Below are 27,850 nucleotides of genomic sequence, written 5' to 3'. Positions count from 1 at the left end.
GAAACTATTATTACTATTTTTCTTAACAACTAATACCATTACTTAGCCTAATAGATTAGAATTACCACAGTACATAATTATCTATTTAAGTGTCTAATTTCCTTTTATATCATCTCAATGTGTACTTAAGAATGTATAAATAATTATAGTTTTATACATATAAAAAATGGAAAAGGTTATATGTGTGAAAAAAGTACATGATATTTGTGAATTCCTTATCCAAATAAAATTTTAAAAAAAAAGAAGCTTTAGCCAACTGGTAATGTCAAATAATGCAGACGATCTTATGAACCATCAGGTCTTTTGTATTGGAGAGGATTAAAGATGTTTAAAGGGAAATAAAAATAGATACTGAAATTAAAATATGGTAGAACCATAAGAGACAAGATGAGTTGGTAGTGTTCTAAATGCCAGCAAAGTACTGAAGTTTCCAGGGTAAAATGGCTTGCCAGAAAGTAAAGTTATTTGTGAAATTTGCTTGTGCCTTTCTAGGTACGGTTGAGGCTGGCAATTTAATATCTCATTTGAAACACATTGTCATTGACACTGAAACCTAATGCTGCAATGAACTGCCAACATATTTTAGCATTCAATAAAATAATTTCCTCATTTTCCCATTGGGGACTGTTCCTGTTTGTAAAGACAATTCTGCACACTAACCAATATACTGTAGGTTTCTGATCTAGGAACACTTTGGTTTAAAAATCCTCATCTACTTTGCCATCACTGCACTATATCTGCAGAATTTTGTCCAACCCTACAAACTCCCAGCTCTAACCTTCTTTATACCAATGCCAATCATAAACTTTGTAATTTCTCCCCTAAAGCTGTGCCTCCTCATAATCACACACATTGGCATGTGTTTCATCCTCCCATTCATTACAATCTACTTCATTTGTTCGCTTGTTTATTTCCCAGTACTTATTGGCCTAATATTATTTGTCTGTAAAGTCCTTTGAGCTATATCATTTTATAAACAGTGCTATTTAAATGTACTTGTTAACTAATAAAGTAGGTTTAGTTCAAGTTCAAGATGAATACTAAACTCTAATATTTTGATTAAAAGAAGTAATCAGATGCTGATTCTCAGTCTTTCTCTTCCAGGTATGTCACAGCCTTGACAACAGTGGCATCAGGGTGCAGTTATTACATTCACGGCAGAAATGCTGTGCAAGTTTTGAATCGGGTGAAGTGAATAGTTCTTCAGAGCTGGCCAGTGAATTCTGGAATTAGCACAACAATGCAGGAAGCGGATCTTGATTTTTATGCTAAAGAGACATTGATTAAAATTATGTAGATATATATGGATTTTTTCCAACAAAAGATACAAATACAAATACAAATTTAATAATAAAAATTATGAATTTCTTTCGTCTATGGTTTTGCTATTTCTTTTGTGTTTCCATCACAATATGAAATTAATGACAAACTAAATAATTTTTTGCATGTTATCTAGCTGATGCAGTCAAACTGCTATAAAAATGAGCTTGGTTGTTTTCTTAAAAATCAAGTTGCTGCCGTGCATATTTCATACCATTGGAGATCTTGTCTGTTGCTGAAAGAGTAAGGCAAAGGATACAAAATACTGGGCAGTATAGTGGAATTTAGTTTTAATGATATTGCACTCTATGCAGTAGTTCTATCAAATACTGCATTGTTGAATGTGATTTGTTACTTTGCAGGTAATTCATGTTCAGATTCTTATTCCGAGTAATCTGTATGTATGGATACGTGCAAAAGCCTTAGCAAGATGCAACATCGAAGGCACTGCTCACTTCTGTCTCTGCATCGCCCAGTTCACCTTTCTGCCATTGTTTCCCTTTGCCCTGTCACCAACAACTTAGTTTGCTCTTTGCTGCCTCTGGTTGGTTCATCTCCTGTGTCTGCACCTGATCTATGATATTCCACTTCTCACCTATAGATCTTTCTCCCCTCTGCATTCTAATGCCCTATTGGTGCTTTCAGACGAGTTGTAACCTGAGAATTTTCAGTGTGCAGCTCACAAAGGTTGTTTCAGCTGGTTATTTGGCCTTTGCCTTTGTGACTGAGGGCAAGAGCTTTTTTTTAATCCACAGTCACCAGTGTGTGGTTTTCTACATGGATTTTAAATGATGTGAGATTCTCATGAACGACAGGAACTCTAGCTATAATTCTGTAATCATATATAATCTGACCTTCGATGAAAATTCACGTGGATCTCTAGTGTGCTGAAGATGTTAAGCCTGTTCACCCTTAGTTATCTTTGAAAGTAGCATCTGTTGTCCTTTTTCTCTTGACTCTCTGAGATTTACTGAAGACCTTCTGTGGGGAAATTATTTGTTTCTGTGTTGAATTTTGTTTCCATCTTCAAATGGTAAATTATTTGGGGTGATGTTATCTATATCTGGTATTTTTGCATTTGCTTTCAAAGTAATGCTGTTTTTGAACTCTGAACTTTACAAGTTGAGGATAAGATGTATTGGTGAATTGATTTTTAAAATCTGATTATTGCAATTTTAGATAGTTGAAATGAAACCAATTTTACAGTAAAATAATCCCATTGGTTGTCAGAATTATTTTTGCATATTTTCATCAGGAATGCATTGTTTAATACGATGGCGAAAGTGGATTCAATAATAAATCTCAAAAGGGAATTCAATAAAAATTTGGAAAATGAATCACTTGTAGGATTCTTGGAAAAGGCCAGAGGAATTAGAAAGTGGATGTAATGATTACTAGGCTGCACTGATAAATGGGCAAGAGTCAGATGAGCGGAATGGGAAATTCAGAGCGGCATTGAGCCAGCTTTTAAATAATAACATCAATTTAAGATTCACAGTGGAGTTTCAGGCAGTGGTATTGAGGAATTCAGTCACAACAATTCATTAGGTTTACTGTGTGCAGCTGAAGAGGATAAACCTAAAAATTTGCACAATGGCAATTATAAATTATGGACACTCTTAATTATGTCAAACAAAATTTATTAAAAATAATTTTTTTTCTAAAGTTTATGATGATGGGTACTAATATTTCATTTGTGTTCAGCTGCTTGTAGAGTTTGACTAAAAGCTGAAATGGAGTCTGTTACAAAACCTTAAAATAATTAATTGTTTGCTAATGCATTGTAACAGAAACATCTGATTTATTGTTGCACTGTGAACACTACAAATGAATGAATTCACAAATAAGTTTTTAGAGATTTCTGGCAACTGAGGAGTGCTTGTTTTAATGTTTCCTGTGCCTACTGCAGCCAGATATTGATGTAATTCAGAACTGTAAAGTAAGTTTATGAACAATTGATTCAAATCCTTGAGCATTACCAAATCCAAATACAGTATTGGATACTTAACAGTATCTGTTTTGTATTTGGGCGATGTTTGCCAGAGTGTTAGAACTACATTTTGAATTTTTAACATTTCACCTGAATCTCTGGAAAAGGCAAATGGGAAGTACTCAAATCTATGTTCAAACCCAGCAGTAGGAATGTTTACAATTACTGTCAGAGCCAAATTGGTAATACTTAAGTATTAAAGAAAGCATATTTGCTTGATGATATTAGGTGTTTAAAATTGTGCTTTTTTTAAGAAATGGGTAAAGAAGTGTTTTTTAGGGGTGCTGTGATCCAGTACCTGTGATTCTTTCCTTTTTCATATCTTACAAGTTTGCCAGTTTCTAACTTAATATTAGATCCAGCTACAATGGTTTTCTACATGTGCAAGAAGCTTTCAAATGAAATACCAAACAGAAAGGTCTCGTTTGAAAAAAAATGTTAAGCTACGGTGCACTTGAAGAAGCTGTATAATGAAATCTGATAATATCCCAAGAAAGATTGCTTTGATTGAATTGATAAGTTATTGATAAAAGAGGCATGGTAACCAACCAGGAATTTAATTTTCCAAAAGAGAGATTTCTGAGCTTATTTTTGCTGGATGCATGTTGCTGATCCAGTTTCCCAGAATTTCGTGTGTACAAGATTTGTATTAACTTTAAATCTGAAAATCTTCTTTTGCTATGTCCTTCTGGAAACTAAAAGAAAATTATTAATTAAATGGGACATCTGGCTATATATGAAAGATCGTATTTATGCAAATAACACAGTCTGCAAATTTGAAAATAATGTTTCTATTTTTAAATAAGTACTTTTAACTTTAAGATAGTTCCTATCCTTAAAACTTGTTCTTTTGAACATTGTACTTTAAAGTACAATGGTTTGCGAAAGCTGTTAAACCCTCCCAAACAGCCCTAGCAAATTTGCCTGCAAGGATATTGGTCCCACTTGGGTTTAGGTGTAGCTTTTTTTTCCTCTTGTGGGGAAGGTATGACCTGTACAAAAGAATGGTGGGTTATACCTGAACCCGAGGGGGACCAATATCCTCGCAGGCAGGTTTGCTAGAGCTGTTGGGGAGGGTTTAAACTAATTTGGCATGGGGATAGGAGCCAGAGTGATGGGGCTAAGGATGGTATACAGTGTGTAGTGAGCCTGTGAGGATGGATAGGCAGATGATAGTTCAAAATTGCAGTCAGTGGGATGAGGTGGAGCATAACATGGGGCAAAATCAAAATAGGTAATTAATACAAGACTGAAAGTGTTATATTTGAATACTCTCAGTATATGGAATAAAGTAGATGATCTTGTAGTTCAGGCACAAATTGGCATTTATGGTGTTGTGGATATCACTGAAACATGGCTGAAAGAAGATCATAATAGCTTAACATCCAAGGATACACCTTGCATAGAAAGGAAAGGCAGGTGGGTAGAGGAGGGCTCTGGTGGTTCTATTGTTAAAAAATGAAATCAAATCCTTAGAAAGAGGTAACAGGATCAGAAGATGTAGAATTCTTGTAGGTAGAGTTAAGAAACTACATGGGCAAGAAGACCCTGATGGGAGTTATATACAGGCCTCCAAACAGTAGCCAGGATGTAGGATATAAATTTCAATGGGAAATAGAAAATGTTTTTAAAAGGGCAATGTTACTTCGTTATGGGAGATTTCAGTATACAGGTAGATGGGGAACATCAAGTTGATGCTGGATCCCAAGAGAGAGAATTTGTAGAATGCCAGTGAGAAGGCTTTTTAAAGCAGCTTGTTGTTAAGCCCACTGGGGAACGGTAATTCTGGATTGGGTGTTGTGTAATGAACCAGATATGATTTGGGAGCTTAAGGTAAAGTAACCCTTGGGAGGCAGTGATCATTGTATGATAAAATTCATCCTGCAGTTTGAGGGGGAGAAAGTCAGATGTATCAGTATTATATTGGAGTAAAGGGAGTTACAGAGCTATGAGAGAGGAGCAAGCTGAAATTTATTGGAAGGGAACACTGGCAGGGATGATGGCAGAACAGCAGTGGCTGGAGTTTGGGGCAATTGGGAAGGTGCAGGATAGATACATCCCAAAGACGAAAAAGTATTCTAAAGGGAGGATGAGGCAACTGTGGGTGACAAGGGAAATCAAAGACAGCAGAAAAGCAAATAAGAAGGCATGTTTTATACCAAACTTTAATGGGAAGGTAGAGGAATGGAAAGCTTTTAAAAACTAACAGAAGGCAAATAAAAAAAGAGTTAAGATGAAATATGAAGGTAAGCTAGCCAAAAAAGTGTCAAAGACAACACTGCATATATAAAGTGTAGAAGAGAGGTGAGAGTGGATATTGAACCACTGGAAAATGACACTGGAGAGGTAGTAATGGGGGACAAAGAAGCTGTGGACAAGCACAATAACTATTTTGCATCGGTCTTCACTGTGGATGACAATAGCAGTATGCCAAAACTTCCATTTGTCAGAGGGCAGAAGTGAGTGCAATTGCTGTTACTAGGGAGAAGGTTCTTGGGAAGCTGAAACTTCTGAAGGTGGATAAATCATTTGGACCAGATGGACTACACCCTGGGGTTTGGAAGGAGATAGCTGAAGAGATTGTGGAGGAATACTAATGATTTTTCAAGAATCATTAAATTCTGGAATGGTTCCAGAAAATTGCAAATATCACTCCACACTTTAAGAAGGGAGAGAGGCAGAAGAAAGGAAAATTTAGGCCAGTTAGCTGGACTAAAGTGGTTGGGAAGATGTTGGAGTCCATGATTAAGGATGAGGTTTTGGGGTATTTGGAGGCACATGATAAATTAGGCCAAAGTCAGCATGGTCTCCTTAAGGGGGAATCTTGCCTGACAAATCTGTTAGAATTCTTTGAGGAAATAACGTGCAGGACGACAAAAGAAAGTCAGTGGGTGCTGCTTACTTGGATTTTCAGAAGGCCTTTAACAATGTGCTGCACATGAGGCTTCTTAAAAAGATAACAGCCCATAATATTACAGGAAAGATACTAGCATGGATTGAAGAATATTGTAGACTAAATAGTAGACTATTTTCAAAATGGGGAGTAAGTTCTAAAATCAGAGGTGCAAAGGGACTTGAGAGCCCTTGTGCAGGATTCCCCAAAGGTTATCTTGTAGGATGAGTCAGTGGTATGGAAAGCAAATGCAATATTAGCATTGATTTTGAAAGGACTAGAATATGAGAACGAGGATGTGATGCCAAGGCTTTATAAGGCATTGGTCAGACCACACTAGGAGTATTGTGAGCAGTTTTGGACTGCTTATCAAAGAAAAGATATGCTGGCATTGGAGAGGGTCCGGAGGAGGTTCACAAAAATGATTTCGGGAATGAAAAGCTTCGCATATGAGGAACATTTGGTGGCTCTGGGCCTCTACACATTGGAGTTTATTAGAATGGGGGGGGTGGGGGGAGAAACCTCATTGAAACCTATTGAGTATTGAAGAGCCTAGACAGAGTGGATGTGGAGAGGATGTTTCCTATAGCTGGTCAGTGTAGGACTAGATGGCAGAGCCTCAGAATAGAGGGACATCCATTTAGAACAGAGATGAGAAGGAATTTCTTGAGCCAGAGGGGAGTGAATCTGGAATTCAATGCCATGAGTGCCTGTGGAGGCAAAGTCATTGTGTATATTTAAAGCAGGTAATAAGTTCTTGGTTAGTTAGGGTGTTAAAGGTTACAGGGAGAAGGTTGAAAGAGTTAATAATTCAGCCATGATTGAATGGTGGATCAGTCTCAATGGGTCGAGTGGCCTAATTCTGCTCCTGTGTCTTTAAAGTACCCTTTAACAAGGTGCATTGGAACTCACCAATACTAAGTATTGAATCAAATTTCTTGAGTCAAGATATACAACCCAACCTATTTATTGCTGTCTTTTTCGTCTTCCACCATTACAACTCGTTCCCCCCATCCAAATAAAATTAAACTTTTGAGGAGTAATACAACAGTAGCAGGAATCCAAGCAACAGAACATATTTAAAACTAAAGCAAACAAAGTTTCTATTAACTGGGAATATATTGAAATGCTGATGTTTGTTTATTGCTGTTATTAAAATAGAGTTCAAACATTTATGCTAATGTTTGTTTATTGCTGTTACTAAAATAAAGTTCAAACATTTATTAAACCAGTTTTAAATTTCTGCACCTGAAGTATACTTAAAATGGTCAGCACTGGACTCTGATAAGCTGAGTAACATACTGCTAGAGCACTGGTGACATCTTTATGCCATTCCTTTCACTCCTTAATCGGCTTTTAGCCAGTGTGACCTGTTGTTGTCTTTTGTAAATCTCAAAGGTAAAATTGGATTTCCTACTTTTTCCAGTAGTGGTCTCATGTTAAAATAAATCTCATTTTTTTCTTTTATCTTGTAAGTAACCAAAAAATCTTCCCACTGAAGTCTATTTTCACTATGTCCAGAACATTGTGGGTAATGTAACCTTGTAGTATAAACAATTTGTACTTTACATCTGTGCTACAGAACACTGCATCAAAGTTTAGCTCACAATGTATTAAATGGTCCTATTCATGTGCCAAAACTATGTAAATGTATGCATGCACAATACTTCCAGAGCTGATTCTGATGACAGGATTGCGTTCTTCCTCCACAGGAAGCCAATGTTATACCTAGGGATCCTCACAAAGGCTGCTCATCCTGTTAAAAACTAATACTTTTGCATTTGCAACCTTAAGTATAAATTTGTTATATATTGAATGTTCTTTTAAAAATAACCAACCAAACTGTACTGATCCTGGTACAGGAAGGATGGGAAAGACTGGCTCCTTTCCAATTGACTGCACTTGGGCCCATACCGCAAGTTCTTCTCCAGTATAGTCGGCGCTTGTTCTACTTTCCTCTTGTGCTATTTTAATATTTGCAAAGGCTTGCTCCTGTGATCCTTACTGCTCTTTAATGTTTATTCAAAGTTTCCTGTACTAGGTCTCACTTTTTTTTAGACACGTGTTGTTGTCCCATCCCACAGTTGCTTCCCAGGAACTAACACTAGAGAAAGTAAAAGATGAAAAGTTGGACATAGATGAAGAAAGCAATACAGAAAATAAGACAGCATTGCAAAACCAAAGAGAGAAGGGTGGAGGGAGGAGGCAGTAGCCAGGTGTGTGTGTGAGAGAGAGAAATCTCAGGGAGACTGCAAGAAGGGAAGACGTAAGAAAGATTTAGAGAGATAGTCAAATGGTCGTGTATAAATGGGAATATTGAACGAGAGAAGTGTGAAGGAGGAAAATAAAAGAGAGATTCTGTTCCTTTTATGATACTGATCAGATGTATTTTGATGGAGTTGGTTACAAAAAGTTTTCTTTAACAACTGATCAGAATAAGGTATATTATCATCGGCATGCATCGTGAAATTTGTTAGCAGCAGCAGTACAATGCAATACATGATAATATAGAAAGAAAAATAAAATCAATGAAAAATAGTGCAAAAACAGAAATAGTATATAAAAATGTGAGATTGTGTTCATGGGTTCAATATCCATTTAGGAATCGTATGGCAGAAGGGAAGAAGCTGTCCTGAATCGCTGAGTGTGTGCCTTCAGGCTTCTGTTAGATTGTTAGCATTTAATAGTTGAGTATAACATGTTGAGACCAATTTAGTTTGCACTTTAGTTGGGAAATGTAAATCTTGAACTCAGCCCTATTATAGAAATGTGAAAATAAAATCTTAACAGAAAAAATCATATCCCCACTCTATCTGCAAACCACCGTGGCACATACAGAAAACCAGTATTTTCCTCTGATCTTCCCTATTATTATCATGAATCCATGAGAGGAATCCTGAACCAAGACCTTATCCAAATTGTTAACTTCTGCCCACCCATCTTCACGCAATCAGCAGGAGGAGGTCATTCAACTCATTGAACCTGTGTTGGCCATTTTAAAGTGGTTTCTCAGTGGCCCTATTCCCAGGCCTTTCAACATGACGCTGGTTAATGTGGCGTATTTCTTTTCATGTTTGCCTTTGAAGTAGTAGAGAACTTTAAGTGTAATGCTGAAGAATGTTTGCTAGAGATGTGAAGTGGAGAGTTGTAATAATTATCTATAAGTTGCTGATCTGGGTTTTGTGGAATATTCTCTTATCTGCTCCATATGGTCCAGTAATGTCTCTGCTGTTGCTGATTAGGTTTTTAAAAACTTGGTTTGTCTTTTTCTTTATTACCACCTCATTGTTTCTCGGAGAACCGGTTTGGTTCTTTAATCCAAGACCATAGCCAACAACTCTGATCTTATGCCTTTCCATTTAAGTATAAATCCTATCTAAAACCAGCAGATGTCTCTTCTGGCAAACAGGTTTTGCTTCAAACTTCTAGTAATTTAAGGTTAGGAATGTTAAAGGTTTGGTCTACTGCTAGCATTGCTAGTAGGTCACTTTTGCACTGGCCTAGGATGGCAGCTTTCTCTATGGTTTCCCCACAGGTTTTATAGCAGAGCTGGAGCATGCAGAGGGCAGCAAGCAGGTATCTGAATATCAAAAATATTTTCATATGTTTTAAGAGAAGGAAACTTTGGGAAGAAATGTTTTATAGACCAGTTTTTAAGCAGTAGCATTTAAAAATTTGGTAGAGAAGCAAAAATAGCTTGTGCACGTGTGATTGGGCCATTGTCAGAGTGAAGACTCAGCAACAGAAATGAGCAGCTTTTCTCACAGCCAGCTCTGCAATTCTTTGCTGCTGACACACAAGTCGGAAGCCTCTGCTGCTGAACTGACATGATTTGTGGAAAATCGGGTGCTCGCTTTTAAGGAAGGTCAGCAGGCAATTTCATTAGTGACAATCCTGTCCTATTATTAAATAGTATTATGTTTTGTTTGACGCTCGTATTCATTCCCAAGGATAATGCACACTGGTTTCCATATGCTCGTTTGTTTATTACCCTTTTCATTATCTGTCCATTCAGTGAGTACGCACATCCAGGTTAACATGCAAGGATTAAGTCGTGCCCTTTCTCCCCCACTCACGAGACAACAGCTGAGCACAGCACACACCCTGTAATCACTTTAAAGAGTTTATAATACTTAACTAAAATTTAATAAATCTTGGTAGCTTTTATAAGCGTAGGTAGTAGCTATCAAAAGTATATACCTGTATGTTACAAATAACCTGGTTTTGTAAATTTTGAAATTTGCCCTTTCTTTCTGAGGTTACACCACAGTTTCAGAGGGTCTTTAACATTAATCCCGACCACCAGTAAGTTTGTGAAACAGTTCTTCATCCAGCGTTTCATTTTGATCTTTGGAACGTGTTGACAGAAAGATATATCCTCCAATATACTCATGGACAATCTTGCAGTCTGCACTGAGGCACGTGAGTGCTATGGCCATACTCTGATCAAATTCAATTTCAACCTGAAATTAAGAAGCAACAACTTGATTTGGGGGACGGTATCAGTTACCTTTACCTTTTCATCTATCGGTTCAACAACATTCCCCTAGATGGCACTGTCTCCTCGAGAATACTGCTCACTGGTAGTGGTAAATAAAGGGACAATTCTTCATAGCTTACAAAGGCTGGTGTTAAATTATAACCATAACTAAACAGGAAGAGAGTCAAATATTTTATGTTTTTGAGAAAATATTTGTTGAATTATAATCAGTAATCTTGACTGAGAATCCAGAATGTGACTTGGTCTACTTGTGCTTGCTTTGGAGAAGGGATATGTACAAGCTTGGCATTGGCACTTTCTTCCTATGAAGTCCTGCAGCTTAGACGAATCAATTCTATGCCTTCTCTAAATAGCATCTCTGGTGGCATGATGCTACTGACTCACAGCACCAAGATCCCAGTTTTACTTTTGATTTCAGATGCAGTCTATGTGGAGTTCGCAGTTTTACCCCAACCCCGGTTTCTGTAGTTTTCTCTCACACCCCAAATGCATCCTGGTAAATTTACTGGCTACAGTAAGATAGCCCTTCATATACCTTGTTGCAAAACAAGACAGGGCATGAGAGTAAATGTTGCGGAGATATAGGGGAATGGACCAGATGGATTGAACAGTGGCTTCAGTGCCCTAAGACATCCTTGTTATCCCTCCCAAGAAATAATTCTTAGAGTTGGACATAATACTTTGGTTGGAGCCTGTGATTTTTAAGGGTTCAGTATGATCTCTTGTCCATGTAGTGTATCCTATTTATAAAGGTAAAGATTTCAGTTTATTTTAGTAACAATCAGATGTGTTATCAGTTAGCCTTTTGAATTACATGACTAGGTACACATTACAAAACTATACAATTGTGCTTAGGTTTTGTGTCTTAAATGTCTGAAAAGTTATTTACAACTAAAGCTTGATTTAGCACTGCCCATCATTCTGTTGTGGTTATTAATAAGAATTTTGAAATCAAAATAACGCTGTTCTCCCATTTTACTTAACTATTGTTTGATGCTAAAACTTCTGATATAGTATCTAAGCATAATATAATGTAGTAATCTAAGGTTCAATTATTTTTATCCACATAAACAAGAATTTCTAAAAATTCCAGTATATTAGATTCTGGTTAATTGGGACAACTGTTAAAGAACAAAAACTAATTGAAAAAATAGCTGTGATTGCATCTTGAAGACTTAGGGGACGCAATTGTCAAAAACACTGTATGAAGGCAGTCCATTATCTACACTAGGGTTCTGCTGATATTGTTCAAGTCAGTCAAAAGAATGTGGTAGCGTGTATTGGTAGTATTCTAATTTGTTCTGTATTTTATTTAAATACATAATTTTGTTACTCAGTTAAATGGTAGTTTGCCTCTTTTATATCTTTTTAACTGTTGCTATAAAACTTCAGCTAATCGGGGTAGCTGCTTAATTGGGCAAAATGTACTAGTCCCAATATGTCCCAATCAACAGGAAGCTACTGTACTTGGAGAGGGAAGTAATATTTTAGCACTTTAAAAAAAACTTTGTGTGTGAAGGCACAAATGAATTTAATGAAGAGGAAGTATAACATTTCTCTGTATAGTGTTTTAAAATCATGCAAATTTTACATCTGCTTAAGTCAGTGTTTCCCATAGTGGGTGATATTGCCCCCCGGGTGATAATGATAAAGGGGGTGGTGGGGGGCATTCAGTAACGGGGGGGGGTACTTTCTGAATAGTAATGTGACGTTTCTGCATTTGGCGTATCATGAGAATTCAGGACTGAAGAAATTATTATCTTCAGGCCCGGCTTGTACATTATTGTCATTCACTACTGTTGTACTGTATTAGCTTGTACAATTTCCATACTCTAATCATGTAGTGACACAAATCATACAAATTAGGGTATGGTGTTCAATGGTGTAAAGTTCAGAATCCGCCCTTTCAAATGGTCTTGACCACATTTCTCCGCCCATAGCCTAACTGAGATATCGCTGTCCCACTTTATGTACCTTCAGGTAGAGAATTTTTGCCTGAACTATGATGACATTATAACTTTTCCCTTTATTGTTCAGTGACTGAGATTGAGCATGGTTGTTAATCCATAATGAAACTGGCAGAAGCAGACCAAACAGAAAAGTGTAGACAGTGTATGGTGTGGAGTGTCTGAAATATGTATTTATACCAGCACGTATCAACCAACAGCAGTCAATATGCCTGTTATGTGAAAAAAAAATTTTTTCCAAATGAGGTGATGAAACCATCCGGGCTCCTTGAACACTTGAAGAAAATACACTCTGATAAAGTAACCAGGAACTTAGTTTCAGTCACTTTGTAAAAACTTTCAGAAATGGAAAACACTTCAAAACATGTTTGCCAGCACCTCACAACAAGACAGTGATGGCTTGTGCGCCTCATACAACATTTCATCGCTCATTGCTAAATCTGGAAAGCCCCGTGCAATTGGAGAAGAACTGATTCTGCCAGCAGTAAGGGAGGTTCTGAATATGGCTTTGCGTACGTCACCAGACCAAATAATTGAAGCAATTCTGCTCAGCGACAACGGCATTCAACAATGAATAGATTAAATGTCTGAGAATGAGGAAGACTCATTCTGCAATATACTTAGGACCACAGAATTTGCTCTGCAGTTAGATGAGTTAACTTTGTTATGCAATAAATCTTTCCTTCTCGATTATGTTGGCTTCTTAAAGGATGAAAGTGTGGTTCAAGAGTTGTTATTTACAATGGGACGAGAAGCAGATATGAAGGGGGAGTCAATACTTAGGGTTGTTGAGCAATTTTTTAAAGAAAAGGATATTCTGCTCACTAACATTCTGGCTTATGCAACAGACAGGGCACCATCAATGACAGGATGCTACCGGGGGAGGGGGTGGGGTTTATTACATTCTTGAAGTCATATTTACTATTCACTGTGTAATTCACAGGGCAACATCTTGTCGCAAAACAGCTAACTGATTGGCTGCACAAGTCAATAAATATTGTTATTACAGCAGTAAATAAAATCAAGTCGTATGCTCTTGGTCCCTCAGCTATTTTGAGAGCTTTGTTTTGAGACTGATGAACAGTTTGAATGCTTGCTGTGGTACACAGAAGTCAGATGGCTCTCAAGTGGAAACTGTCAGTGACACTTCCATGCGTTTTTTGAAACTTAAAACTTGAAGACGTGAATGTTTCAGTAATCAACTCAAGACTATTAGTTATGATATTGGTTATTTGTCAGAATTATTTGCATTTTAATGAAATCAGTCTTCAGTTGCAAGGAAATATGAATCTTATCAATAACATATCAGCCATCTCCACATTTCTGTCCAAACTAACCCTATTTAAACTCAACACTAGCCTTTGCAAGCTTTTCCAAGTTACCGAGCCTCTGAGTTGGAAGAGAAAGAAAGAAAACAGATAATGATCTTCAAGTATACTGTGCCCACCTGGGTGAGCTGCATAAAGACATATCAGAGAGAATTCAGGAACTTCTCTCGATCCAAATGTCAGATTGAATAATAAATCCATTTCTGAACACTTGTACTGAGGAAGTAACAGGAAGGATGGAGGAAGAACTGATTCTCACTACAAAATGATGTTGAGCTGAAGCCAAAGTTCAAAGAAGTCTCATCAAGATATTTGGTTGCAGGAAGAAATTTCTGAGCACCATCTTACACTGTGGAAAAGGGTCAAGATGTTCTTCATTGCCTTCCAACATCATATTTTCAGTGCAGCTGCCCAGCTTCTTTCAAAGCAATGAGACAGGCGGCAAATGACTGAACATAGGGATCTGAGACTCCTTTTGACTGACATTCAGCCTGATGTTGAGAAGCTGATAGCACTGCACCAAGCTCATCCATCTCATTGAAAGGCGAAAAAGCAATGAAGTAGTGAATAATTGGACTGATAATGTATGCTCCAAAATTGATGAAAATTGTTTTGTTTTTATTGTAATTAATGAAATAATTTTTTGTACCTTTGAGTAATTTTTTTCCAATTATTTGTCACTGCTTTGAGTTTGCAGTTCCTATGTTCTTTCACTGTGCATCCTTATTCAAAATTCTTTTATAGCTTTTATGTAACGTCTGGAGAGGGAGGGGGACATTGGGAATGTGGTTTGGGAGTCAAGGGGGCAGTAAGCCAAAAAGTTTGAGAACCACTGGTCTAAGCAGAAAAATATTTCTTAATAAAAATCAATGAAAGTTGAGGGTGATTGCACTATAAGACTTAGGAGTGAAATTAGGCCATTCAGCCCATCAAGTAGGCTCAGCCATTCCATGACGGCTGATTTATTATCCTTCTCAATGCCATTTTTCTGCCATCTCCCTGTAACCTCTAATACCCTGCCTAATCAAGAACCCATTAATCTCTGCATTAAATATACTCAATGACTTGGCCATCACAGCTGGCTATGGCAATGAATTCCACAGATTCACCACTCTCTGGCTAAAGAAATTCCTCCTCATCTCTGTATAAATGGATGTCTCTCTATTCTGAGGCTGTGCCCTCTGATCTTAAACTCACCCACAATAGGAAACATCCTCTGCACATCCATTCAATATAGGCCTTCCCACATTCAATAGGTTTCAATGAGACCTCCCCTCATTCTTCTAACCTCCAGTGAATACAGGCCCACAGCCATCAAACACTCCTATATTAACCCTTTCATTTCTGGGACCATTCTCTTGAACCTCTGGACTCTGCAATGCCGGCACATCCTTTGTTAAATAAGAGGCCCAAAGCTGCTCACAATGTTCCAAGTGCGGTCTGACCAATGTCTTATAAAGCCTCAGCTTTACATCTTTCAATTTGTATTCTAATCCTCTCAAAATGAATGCTAGCATTGCATTTGTCTTCCTTACCACCAACTCAACCTGAAATTAACCTTTGGGGAATCCTCCACGAGGACTTCCAAGTCCCTCTGCCTCTCTGAAATTTTAAATTGTCTCCACATTTTCAAAATAGTTTACACCTTTATTCCTTCTGCCAAAGTGCATGAGCATGCACCTCTCTACATTATATTCCATCTGCCATTTCTTTGCTCATTCCCGCAATCTGTTTACGTCAATCTGCAGCCACCAGCTTCCTCAATAATACTCACCCTTCCAACTCTCTTCGTATTGTTCACAAAGTTGGCCACAAAGCCATTAATTCCTTCATCCAAATCATTGACATACAATGTGAATAGAAGTGGTCCTAATACCAACCCGTGGCACACCACTAGTCACTGGGAGCCAACCAGAAAATGCCCCTTTGCTTCTTCCCGCACTTCCCGTTTCTACCTACTACCCAAAATCCACAAACCTGCTTGTCCCAGTAGACCCATTGTCTTAGCTTGCTCCCGCCCCACCAAACTCACTTCTGCATACCTTGACACTGTTTTATCCTGCCCCGCCCCCCCCCCCATTCAATCCCTTCCCACCTATGTTCGTGACATTTCTCACGCTCTGGATTTTTCCGATGATTTTAAGTTCCCTGGCCCCCACCGTCTTATCTTCACCATGGATGTCCAGTACCCATATATCTCCATCTCCCTCCAGGAAGGTCTCAAAGCTCTCCGCTTCTTTTTGGATTCCAGACCTAACCAGTTCCCCTCTACCACCACTCTCCTCCATCTAGTAGTGTAATTAGTCCTCACTCTTAATAATTTCTCCTTTGGCTCCTCCCACTTCCTCCAAACTAAAGGTGTAGCCACGGGCACCCGTATGGGTCCCAGCTATGCCTGCCTTTTTGTTGGCTTTGTGGAAATGTCCATGTTCCAAACCTATACTGGTATCGGTCTCCCACTTTTCCTTCGCTACATCGATGACTGAATTGGTGCTGCTTCCTGCACGCATGCTGAGCTCGTTGACTTCATTAACTTTGCCTCCAACTTTCAGCCTGCCCTCAAATTTACCTGGTCCATTTCCGACACCTCCCTCCCCTTTCTTGATCTTTCTGTCTCTGTCGCTGGAGACAGCTTATCTACTGATGTCTACTATAAGCCTACAGACTCTCACAGCTGACGAAGGGTCTTGGCCTGAAATGTCAACTGCACCTCTTCCTACAGATGCTGCCTGGCCTGCTGCGTTCACCAGCAACTTTGATGTGTGTTGCTAGACTCTCACAGCTATCTGGACTATTCCTCTTCCCACCCTGTCTCTTACAAAAATGCCATCCCCTTCTCGCAATTCCTCCGTCTCCGCTGCATTTGCTCTCAGGATGAGGCCTTTCATTCCAGGACGAAGGAGATGGCTTCCTTTTTTAAAAAAGGGGCTTCCCTTCCTCCACCATCAACTCTGCTCTCAAATGCATCTCTTCCATTTCACGCACATCTGCTCTCACCCCATCCTCCCGCCACCCCACTAGGGATAGGGTTCCCCTTGTCCTCACCTACCACCCCACCAGCCTCTGGGTCCAACATATAATTCTCCGTAACCTCCAACGGGATCCCACCACCAAGCATTTTGTGTGTGTTGCTTCCTTTGCTTCTTGTCAGTCAGCCAATCTTCTATCCATTCTAATACCTCTCACATAATACTATGGGCTCTTATTTTGCTAAGCAGCCTTGCATGCATCACTTTGTCAAAAGTCTTCTGAAAATCCAAATAAACAAGATCCACTGAATCTCCTTTGTCTATCTTGAGAATTACAACAGATTTGTCAGGCAAGATATCCCCTTTAGAAAACTACGCTGACCTTGGCCTATTTTATCATGTGCCTACAATTATCTCATCCTTAATAACAGACTGCAACATCTTACCAACCACTGAAGCCAGGTTAGCCGGCCTATAATTTCCTTTCTTCTGTCTCCCTGTGACATTTGCAATTTTAAAGTCCTCGGGGTCTATTCTATTGATTGATCCTATTGATTCTTGAAAGGTAATTACTAACGCCTCCATAATCTCTTCAGCTACCTCTTTTAGAAACCTGGAGTGCAGTCCATCTGGTCAGGCGACTTATCTATCTTCAGATTTTTCAATTTCTCAAGCACCTTCTCCTTAGTAATAGCAATGACACTCACTTCTACCCCTTCACACTCTTGCGTTTCTGACATTCCCATACCCATTCTTGCCTCATTTTATAGATCTGAAAAAAAATTATATCCTCTTTTATTTTATTGGCTTTTTTCTAGTTGCCTTCTGCTGGTTTTTGAAAGCTTCCTAATCCTCTACTTCCCCATTAATTTTTGCTATAAGCCTTCTCTTTTGCTTTTATGCTTTTTTTGACTTACATTGTCAGTCGCTGTTGCCTCATCTTTCCATTAGAATGCTTCTTCATCATTGGGATGAATCTTTCCTGTGCTTTCTGAATTTACCCCAGAAACACCAGCCACTGCTGTTCTGCCCTCAACTCTGCTAGTGTCTCCAATCAACTTCGGCCAACTCCTCTCTCATGCCTCTGTAATTCCCTTTACTCCACTGTAGTATTGATACACCTGACGTTAGCTTCTCTTTCTCAAATTGCAGGGTGAATTCTATCATATTATGATCACTGCCTCCTAATCAAATCTGAGTCACTACATAACACCAAATCCAGAAGTGCCTTTTGCCTCATGAGCTCAACCACATGTAGGCAATCTACAAATTCCCTCTAGGGGTCCAGCACTAACCGCAGTTTACCCATGGATCTGTGTGTTGAAATCCCCCACGAATAATGTAACATTGCCCTTTTTACACAACTTTTCTATCTTCCATTGTAATTTGAAGCCCAAAACCTGGCTACTGTTCGGAGGCTTGTATATAACTCCCATCAAGGTCTTTTTTACCTTTGCAGTGTCTTAACTCTAGCCATCTTCCAATTCTATGTCACCTCTTTCTAAGGATTTGACTTAATTTTTTTTCACCAATACAGCAATCCTACCCCCCCCGCCTACCTTTCTGTCCTTTCAATACAGTGTGCATCTTCGAATGTTAAGCTCCCAACTATGCTCTTTCAGCCACGACTTGGGAGATATCCACATCCAACCTGCCAATCTGTAACTGCACTACAAAATCATCTACTTCATTCTGTGTACACTGTGTGGATTCAAATAAAACACTGTCAGTACCGTATTCATCACCCTTTTTGATTTTGCCTCCCCCATCCCAACCTGATACACTTTAACTCCTTTCACGGACAAGTCATTGCTTAGGGGCTGCTGGGACAGCGAAGCTCAAAGTGCCAGAAGGGCCTAATCCGCACTGTATTGCTAAATAACTAAAAACAAACCTGTTATGTGATTGACAGATGATAGAGTTAGATGTAACTTACCTGTCTGATTTCCCAATTGACATTCCACTGTTTTATGTTGCTATATCTCCAAGTTACGATAGGATCTTTTGTTGCCATATCAATTCTTATTAATCGGTTGTAGGAAATCCCTAACAGTTCATCCTTTTTGGTTCCTCTAAATCTGTGGAAGTAAGTGATTGTGTTGGTTTTAAATGGAATGTTCTTTGTTGCATTCATAACAGCCTTATCTATAATGTTCCTAAAGAAATACTGCTGGATCTTAATTACTTGCACAAGTATAAACTTAACGATTAATTGTATTTATTAAGGTTCACACAGAACAGTTCAGCCAGGACAAGCTCTACAGCCCACTATGTTGTACCAAATGAATTAAACCAGTGATTCCCAGTTAATCTAATCCCTTTTCCCTGCACATCAATCAAATCCCTCTCTTCTCTACATATTCATGTGCCTATTTAAGAGTCTCTTAAACGCTTATGCCATTTGTTTCTACCACCATTACAGGCCCTTGCCACTCTGCATGAAAAAAAAACTTGCCTCACAGTTGTCCTTTGCATGTTCTCCCTCCCCTCTTAAATGCATGCATTCTAGTACTAGATATATCAATCCTGGAGAAAAGATACAGTCTCCCTATCTATGCTTGGCTTAATTTTATAAACTTCTGTCAAATCTCCCCTCAGCCCCTGCAGCTCTAGAGAAAGCAGGCCCAGTTTGTCCAATCTCTCCTCATAGTATGTGTCCTCTAACAGTATATGTAAAAATGACAAAATGGTCCTTTTCTACATCTCCTTTGTTCTGAGGGGTGCCACAGTAGTGTAGCGGTTAGTGTGTCAGAGTTCGAAGTTTAGTTCTAGCATTCTCTGTAAGAAAGTTAGTACGTTCTTCCCGTGAGTGCATAGGTTTCCTCCAGGTGCTCTGGTTTCCTCCCACAGTCCAAAGACATACCAGTTAGTAGGTTAATTGGTCCTGTAATCTGTGGGTTGGTAGGCATGTTCCTCACTGTGTCTCTAAATAATAAAAATACAAATAATATTAACAAAAACATTTTATGAATGTTCCTGTAGTCTCATAATCACTCACCTGACTACAAAATAAGAAACTCCAAACTCTGGCAGCGACTGCCAGGCCTGGATGAACCTCATCTTGGCTTCCACCAAGGTCATCTGTGCAACATTTTGATGAGCTTCTAGGATGCGTGTTGTCAACTGAAAACAAATCATATGTTGAGTGTTTGGTTTAGCAACTGTTGTCACAAATGCTACTGCATAGATGGTTGGTAGCAATCAATGTGCTGCGTAGTAGCATCATTGCATTGTACTCTGCCTTTCAAATTCATTCCATTTTACAGTACAGACTGCTTATACTCTTATTTGGGATATTTTGGGCTCATGCAAACAAATTAATTTCCAGCTCAATGACTCCAGTTTGACCAGGCTAGCTTTCTGGTAAAGTGGGTCAAAGTTCAAAGTAAATTTATTATCAAAGTACATATGTCACCATATACAACTGAGATTCATTTTCTTGCAGGCATACTCAATAAATCCATAACAGAATTAATGAAAGATTGCACCAACTTGGACACTCAACCAGTGTGCAAGACAACAAGCTGCAAATACAAAAAGAAAGAAGTAATAATAAATAAATACACAATAAATATCAAGAACATGAAATGAAGAGTCCTTGAAAGTGAGTCCATAGGTTGTGGGAACATGTCAGTGATGGGGCAAGTGAAGTTCAGGGAAGTTTTCCCTTTTAGCTCAAGAGCCTGATGGTTGAGGGGTCATAACTGTTTCTGAACCTGATGTTGTGAGTCCTGAGGCTACTGTACCTTCTTCCTGATGGTAGTAGCGAGAAGAGAGCATGGATAGTACTTTCCTGTGACAACGCTTCACGTAGATGTGCTCAATTGGTGAAGAGCACTTTACCGTGATGGACTGGCCTGTATCCACTCTGTTTGTATGTAGAAGTATGGTAGAATGAAGAGTCAACACTGTCTCTCCCAATGTTCCTTCCCAACTACATAGATTCTGTGGCATATGTCTATGCAATTTAAGGTAAAATTCTCACTAAAAGATGGTCCTTTTACATGAAATGATTCTAAAATCAATGCATGCAAGTTACAATTTCTAAAATCCTGTATGGTTACATTGACAAGCATATATAAAGGGAAACGAGAGAGCTGATATTCAGTAGTTTGAGCAGCGTCTGTGAGGGAAAGAAATTGTTGACATTTCAGGTCTAAACCCCACATCAGGGCAACAGTCTCAACCAATGCTGTTGACAACACTGCTTAACCTAGAGTTCCTCCAGCAGATTGTTTGTTGCAAGTATAATAAATTTGTTTCTATATATGTATTGACCATATAAAGATCAGAGGTTAGTCCAGCATTCAGAAACTTTGTTCCCCATATACGGTCTTTCCTTTTGTCCACTAATATGATGTCAATGGGTTGTGATGTGGTTTTACACAAGGGTTTAGCAGGGGTAGGACCACAATTTATCATTGCATGAAGGATGACTGCTCTTTATCCATGGCTGTAGATGATATTGTGTAAAAGGCCCGTTAGGGTGTATTCTGGAGTTATGTGAATATAGCAGAAATTAATTCAAACAAGAACCAGCTTTCAGTTCTTAACAAGGGTCGTAAAGTGCAAATAGTAAACTGATGTTAAAAGCACCACTGTTATTCTGTCTGTGGAGCTGCCCACAAACTAAAAGATACGGTTTGCAAAATGGTGACCATGAGCTGTTTGCATATGCATCAGCCAAACATTAAGACAATAGCTAGATAGATGATACTGTCTGTTACATCCCTCGTGTTTAGGGCAGCAAACGTTAAGACAATGGGGTTGCATTAATTGCCCCGCATCAACTATAGGTTTAAGGAATTTGCACCATTGTAAATGTAAGTAAATTCAGGAAAATGTCCCAGTCAAGGTGTCTGAACATTCAGAGGTGTCTCCCACTGTAGTTATGCAATTCAGAGGGAATATTGTCAAAGCAACATACTGAAGTAAACAATATCATTGTAACTATTAAAAAATGTATTGAATCACCTTCCGTTAGATATTAAGGGTATAAAAATGTGATGTACTTTTGGGTTTGTGAGCCTCTAGCGAGAATGTCTCCATGAAAATGCCTACTTGTCGTGCTGAATAAAGATTTCTGTCTCACCAGCTTCAGTGTCTCTCTGGTGACTTCAATCACTGTCACAAGGACAATAAAAACTATAGATGGAAGCAGAAATTACAGAGGGATGCAAACAGGTTTAATGCAATTGCAAAGCTGGAACATGGACCCAAAGATACGCCTCAGTACTTAAGCCCAAGGGAGAAAAAGCATTTTCCGATTTGTGGCATACAAAGTCAGAAAATGCTGGAAATACGAAGCAGGTCAGGCAGTATCTGAGGGAAGTAGATCAATTAATATTTCACATTGTATCACCTTTGTCAGAAATGGGCAAGAACAAATAGTTTGCTTTGAGTTGTAGAAAAGATGGGAATGAGGTTAGCCCTGAGTATTGAAGGGGTCGTGACCGTCATGTGACAGCACTGCCCACCACCTGGTCAGAAGGCATGCCACCTGCCAATCAAGGTTTGACCCCTCCTCACCCATCAATGCACACCTAACCATTGGCCCCTTTAATTAGCCTTGTACTTGGCCTCGGGCAATTGGCCTTTGTAATCAGCTTAACTCTGCTGGCACTGAGCCATTGGCCCCTCTGTGAATTTCCTGGGCTGGACCCTCCAGCCCTACTGCACTAAAAGGGTGCCACGGGTGCTAGGATCTCTCTCTTTGCCATCTCCGAGGGACCACCCTGCTTCACTGCAGGCTGAGAACTGTGGAACAGCGCTGCAGAAATTGTTGGTGAGCTGTGCATTGAATAGGATTGGGAGCGTTGATTATTGTCTCTAATAGCATACAGCCGTGCCTGCACAGAGTCAAGAGGTGGTGGGTATTGTATTGACTTTTCCCTTGGTTGTAGGTGTGTACACGCACATGTGTGCATGTACTTTGTTCCCATGCGATTTGCCCATGACTGCTGTAAATCGTTCGTGTGTGCGTGTTGCTTCCGTTGCCATTTTCCCATGTTTGCCTTCTGTTAATAAAATCCTTTACTACCAAGATCGTGTGTCCAGAGTCCTTGCCTTTGAGACCTACCCAATCTGTTTCGTCACTTACAATACCCTGGCAAGGGAATATCTATGATTGGCTGAGGCTACAATTGCTGTAGGGATGTTGTTACTGGGTCAGTTAGAGGGTGACATAATAGTAGGATGTGTTAAAAGTTGCAGGTCAAGCTGTAAAGATCAAAAGGCGGACTGAATCTACATATGGCTCAGTTGCAGCAAAAATGGTTATTTCTGACACAGAAAGCAATTTATCAAAAGTTCCTGAATGTAGCATCAAGTGTAGAGGATGATAATGTGCTTAAACAATGAAGGAAGTGTTGAACTTCAAGTTCATTGTTAGCTGACTGTACGTATATACAACCAAATGAAACAAAGTTCCTCCAGATCAAGGTGATCCCACAAAACATATCACACACAACACATAGAACAAAATATTACAAAATATAAGTTAAAAATAAATAATTCAAAATGAATGTAGGTTGTAGCACAGGTAAACCGTAAATAGTACAGTAAACAGCTCATTATCCCAGTGACTCACTAGTCTCACATCTGGAGCGAAGAAGCTGTTACTCGGTCTGGCAACCCTTGCCTTGATGTTCCTGCACCTCCTTCCCGATGGGTCAAAGAGATTGTGATATGGGTGGCAGGGATCCTCAACAATGCTTTGAGCCCTTAGTCTACAACGCTCTTGGTACAGTAAATGTAACAAGTCAGGGGCTGGGGGTAGACCCCAGTGATCCCCTCGGATGTTTTTACTGTCCTCTGTAGGGTCTTGCAGCCTCTGTACCACACAATGATGCAGCCAGAGCAGACGCACTCAGTGGTGCTCTTGCAGAAAGTTGCTGGAATGGGGCAGGGATCCTAGCACGCCTCAACCTCCTCAGAAAGTGCAGGTCCTGCTGTGCCTTCTTACTAATGGGAAGGTGTTCTGGATCCAGGTTAGATCATCCGTTATGTGCACACCAGGGAACTTTGTGCTCTTCACTCTCTCCACCACAGAGCCACTGATGTCCCGCATATTCATCAATGTTGAGGTAATCATTGTAGGTAGGCATCTCCCTGAATGAACTCCAGTTTATGCTTTTGAAACAGTCCTGCAGCACTGAGGTGGCATCTTCTGGTTAGGTCATGATCTCACTGTAAACTGGTTTAACTCATTTAACCAGGGGTCTGTATGCAGCGATTAGCAAATTAGGTATGTGACCTGAGTATCTGAGGTGAGGTGGGGGGGGGCAGGTGTTGTGGGCAGTCTTGTAGGCTCCACAATAGCTGATATAAACCAGACCTAATAAATTCTCTCCTCTGGCTGCTAAGTTGACATGCTGATGCTGTTTGTCAAGCTTGCATTGGGCTTCATTATAACAGGGCAGAAGGCTGCTGACAAATCGAATAGGATTGGGATGGAGAGCTAAAGTACCAGGCAATAGGAAGCTCTGGAGTAAACATGGGCCCTATACAAACCAGATGCTCAAACTGTGTTTGGTTTCTGTAATGAAGAGCATATTGTGAATACTAAATGCAACACACTAGACTAGTTTGATTCAAATGCCAGTAAATCACTGCCAATACTGAGCCACCGGCTGGTGGGAAGGGAAGAGGTGATAGGTCCCTGGGCTACATGGGAATGCTATTGGATGGGGAGTGTTTCATGGTGCTGGAAAGGCAGACCAGGGAGACCGAAGTAAATAGTCCCTTCATACTGGTGAAGGGGGTAGACGTACCTGATGATGAAAACTTGTTAGAACAACTTTGTGAAGGATATTGTGTTGAATGTGAGGGCCAGAAGATCTCTATCCTTACTCTGTCCAGAAGGAGAGGGTGAGAGCAGTGGTATAAGAAATGATGTTATCAAGATAGATATCCACAATGATGGGGGAAGTCTGGCTTCAGGAAGGAAGACATCTGAGCTACCTGTGCAGAAAGTCTTATCATCACCGGAAAGATGACAGCGATAGAGTAATCACAGAATGCAGTGGAAGGAAATATATACAAGATAGCTGTGGGGAGAGTTGGAGATACACTAGGTGAAGGTAAATTACGGAAATTGGCAGGAAAAATAATGAAATTTGACTCCAGCTCATTTACACAAGCAAAGGTTTCCATTCATTGCAGCTAGCAGAAACATTTTTAAACCATACATACAATGTGAAAATGTCATGTGAAAACCCACACATTAGTCCAAAAATCAGGGTGTCTCTTATAAAGATTCAAAGTAAAATTATGAAAATAAATTCTGATCACTGGACTAAGCCTGAACTGTGGCAGATCTTCAATCTATTTTCACCCAGGCATGATTTTAACACGGGCATTAACTGAGGCTAGTATATCCCACCTGTACTTCTGTAAAATGGTTGTTCAACACATCGACTCAGAAATGGATAAGCACACGGACACAAAGAGATTGTGCAGATTCTGGAAATCCGGAACAACACACACAAACTGCTGCTTGAGGAACTCAACAGGTCAGGCAACATCTACGGAGAGCAATGAAGAGTCAACATTTCAAGCCGAGACCCCTCATCAGGACTCAGGATGGACAAGTACAAATGCTTTGCAGATCAAGTTATGAGAGTGGAGTGTATCATCTTTCTTTGAAGAAATAATGCACCAAGTTAATTAAAAGTGATGCGCATTCAGATTGTTATGTAATAAAGAAAAAAAATTCTTAGAATTCTGTAATGACACAGAACACAAAATTGAACAGTACAGCACACGCACATGCCCTTGGTGTCTGACTTTGCGCTTAACTAAACTATTTCCTTCTGTCCATGCAATTCTAAATCCCTCCACTCTCTGCATATACTGCAATACATAATTTCACCTGACATTTTGGGCACCACGATAGTGTAGCAATTAATGCGACGCTATTACAGCTCCAGGAGTTCCTGAGTTCCAAAGTCAATTCCGGTGCCATTCTGTAAGGAGTATGGTTTTCCCCCAGTGCTCCAGTTTCCCCCCCACAGTCCACAAACATACTGAGTTGGGTAACTGATCATTGAAAATTGTCCTGTGATTAGGGTAGAGTTAAATTGGGGTTGCTGGGGCAGTGTAGCTCGAAGGGCCAGAATGGTGTACCAAAATCACCGTGTTCCGAAATCAATAAATTTCGTACACTAAGGACAGGAAGGGTGAAGTTACAGCATAACGTTAAGTACTTGACTGTATTTCAGTACCTGTTTGGTTTTGAACCTCTTCAAATATCTGGGTGAGACCAGTGATTCTGGATTCATCTCCATGGTGTTTGGGTTGTGTATCACCTGAGGTGAAGAATTTATGTTCTTCATTCTTAAGAAGGACTGAATGTTATACATCTCGGTTGGGTATGAACTGTCAGCCATCGTCTTGCCCTTTGAAGCCAGTCGAAAGGCAGCCATCCATTTAGCATATTGTATTTCCTGCGGTCAAACACAGGTGTTCTGTTAATTTGAATTTTGTGTATTTTTTTAAAAAAGGTAGAAAGCACAATTAATTTTGAACATACAGTAAATTTAGATAGACAGCATGGAAACAAGTCCACTGGCTCACTGAGTCTGCACAGATTGTCAACCACCCTTTTTTTTAACATTAATTCATTAATAATCCAATTTTATGTTCTTCCCACATTCTAATCAATTAACACACATCAAAGTTGCTGGTGAACGCAGCAGGCCAGGCAGCATCTGTAGGAAGAGGTGCAGTCGACGTTTCAGGCCGAGACCCTTCATCAGGACTAACTGAAGGAAGAGTGAGTAAAGGATTTGAAAGTTGGAGGGGGAGGGGGAGATCCAAAATGATAGGAGAAGACAGGAGGGGGAGGGATAGAGCCGAGAGCTGGACAGGTGATAGGCAAAAGGGGATACAAGAGGATCATGGGACAGGAGGTCCGGGAAGAAAGACGGGGGGGGGCCCCAGAGGATGGGCAAGAGGTATATTCAGAGGGACAGAGGGAGAAAAAGGAGTGAGAGAAAGTATGTGTGTATAAAAATAAGTAACAGATGGGGTATGAGGGGGAGGTGGGGCCTTAGCGGAAGTTAGAGAAGTCGATGTTCATGTTCTAATCAACTCCCTTCTTTCCTCGTACCACTCACCTCCATATTGGGGAGGAAGCACACTGACCAATTAGCATACTGACCCACACATCTTTGTGATGGAGAAGGAAACCCACACAAGGAGAAAATGCAAACAACATGTAAACAGCACCTAAGATTAAGGTTAAACCAGATCTCTGGCACTGCCAGGCTGCAACCCTACGTACGATCTGTGTCACTGAAACATAGTTAGCAAATATGATTCTGAGACCACAATGTCTAGAAAAGAAACCCATCTATGCCTGGCATGTTTTATTCCATATAAAACAAAGACTGTAGGAAAGAGTTTAGTTAGGTCTCAGCTGGCCTACGTCAATCAACTGGTGAAGGATTTATAGGATCTGGAAAAGGTTCATTGGAGGATCACTAGAATAAAATTTAGTTATCATGATAAATCAAAGCTGTTGAACTAACAAATCACTCACTGCCAGCTTAAATTGGAAGGATTTCCTCCTCTCATCCAACATCAGCATGATCTTCATGATGTCAACAAACCCAGGGACTGTGGCTAATACACCAAAGTCAAACTGCTGGTTTTGGTTGGAAACGTGGAAAAGCACAATTCCCAAAAATCTGTGGTAAATTGTTTCAGATGGTTATCTGAATATGGTCCCCTATTCCTTTTGGTATCTAAGATTCTAGAAAATGTCTAAACCAAATGAATATAGTCGAACTAGAAAAGCTATTATAACATACATATGTGATAATACTGTATGTTGCAAAATGATGTACACAATCTCGAGAGAAAGTATTATACATCTTTC

General features: G+C 39.6%; 2 protein-coding genes across 8 annotated transcripts in view; one reads left to right on the top strand and one right to left on the bottom strand.

The window, feature by feature from the left end:
* Positions 1-1,375, top strand: part of crls1 (cardiolipin synthase 1) — a 70,434-nt gene extending 69,059 nt beyond the window's left edge. For both annotated transcript variants that reach the window (XM_063056206.1, XM_063056207.1), the window contains one exon: positions 1,105-1,375. In XM_063056206.1, coding sequence (XP_062912276.1) covers positions 1,105-1,195 — 91 coding nt within the window. In that variant the 3' untranslated portion in view covers positions 1,196-1,375. The remainder of the gene's footprint in view (positions 1-1,104) is intronic.
* The window catches only part of fermt1 (FERM domain containing kindlin 1), a 116,066-nt gene that overhangs the window by 22,730 nt on the left and 65,486 nt on the right, over positions 1-27,850 (bottom strand). For 5 of the 6 annotated variants that reach the window (XM_063056200.1, XM_063056201.1, XM_063056205.1 and 2 more), the window contains 3 exons: positions 26,193-26,414; positions 19,967-20,091; positions 18,905-19,046 (listed from right to left, as the gene is read on the bottom strand). In XM_063056200.1, coding sequence (XP_062912270.1) covers positions 18,905-19,046; positions 19,967-20,091; positions 26,193-26,414 — 489 coding nt within the window. Of the gene's footprint in view, positions 1-1,104; positions 10,667-18,904; positions 19,047-19,966; positions 20,092-26,192; positions 26,415-27,850 lie in introns of those variants that run through there. The other variant, XM_063056202.1, reaches the window with a different exon arrangement.

Source organism: Mobula hypostoma, chromosome 8, assembly GCF_963921235.1.
Source record: "Mobula hypostoma chromosome 8, sMobHyp1.1, whole genome shotgun sequence".
Lineage (NCBI taxonomy): Eukaryota > Metazoa > Chordata > Chondrichthyes > Myliobatiformes > Myliobatidae > Mobula > Mobula hypostoma.
This window is presented reverse-complemented; position numbering and strand designations above follow the sequence as displayed.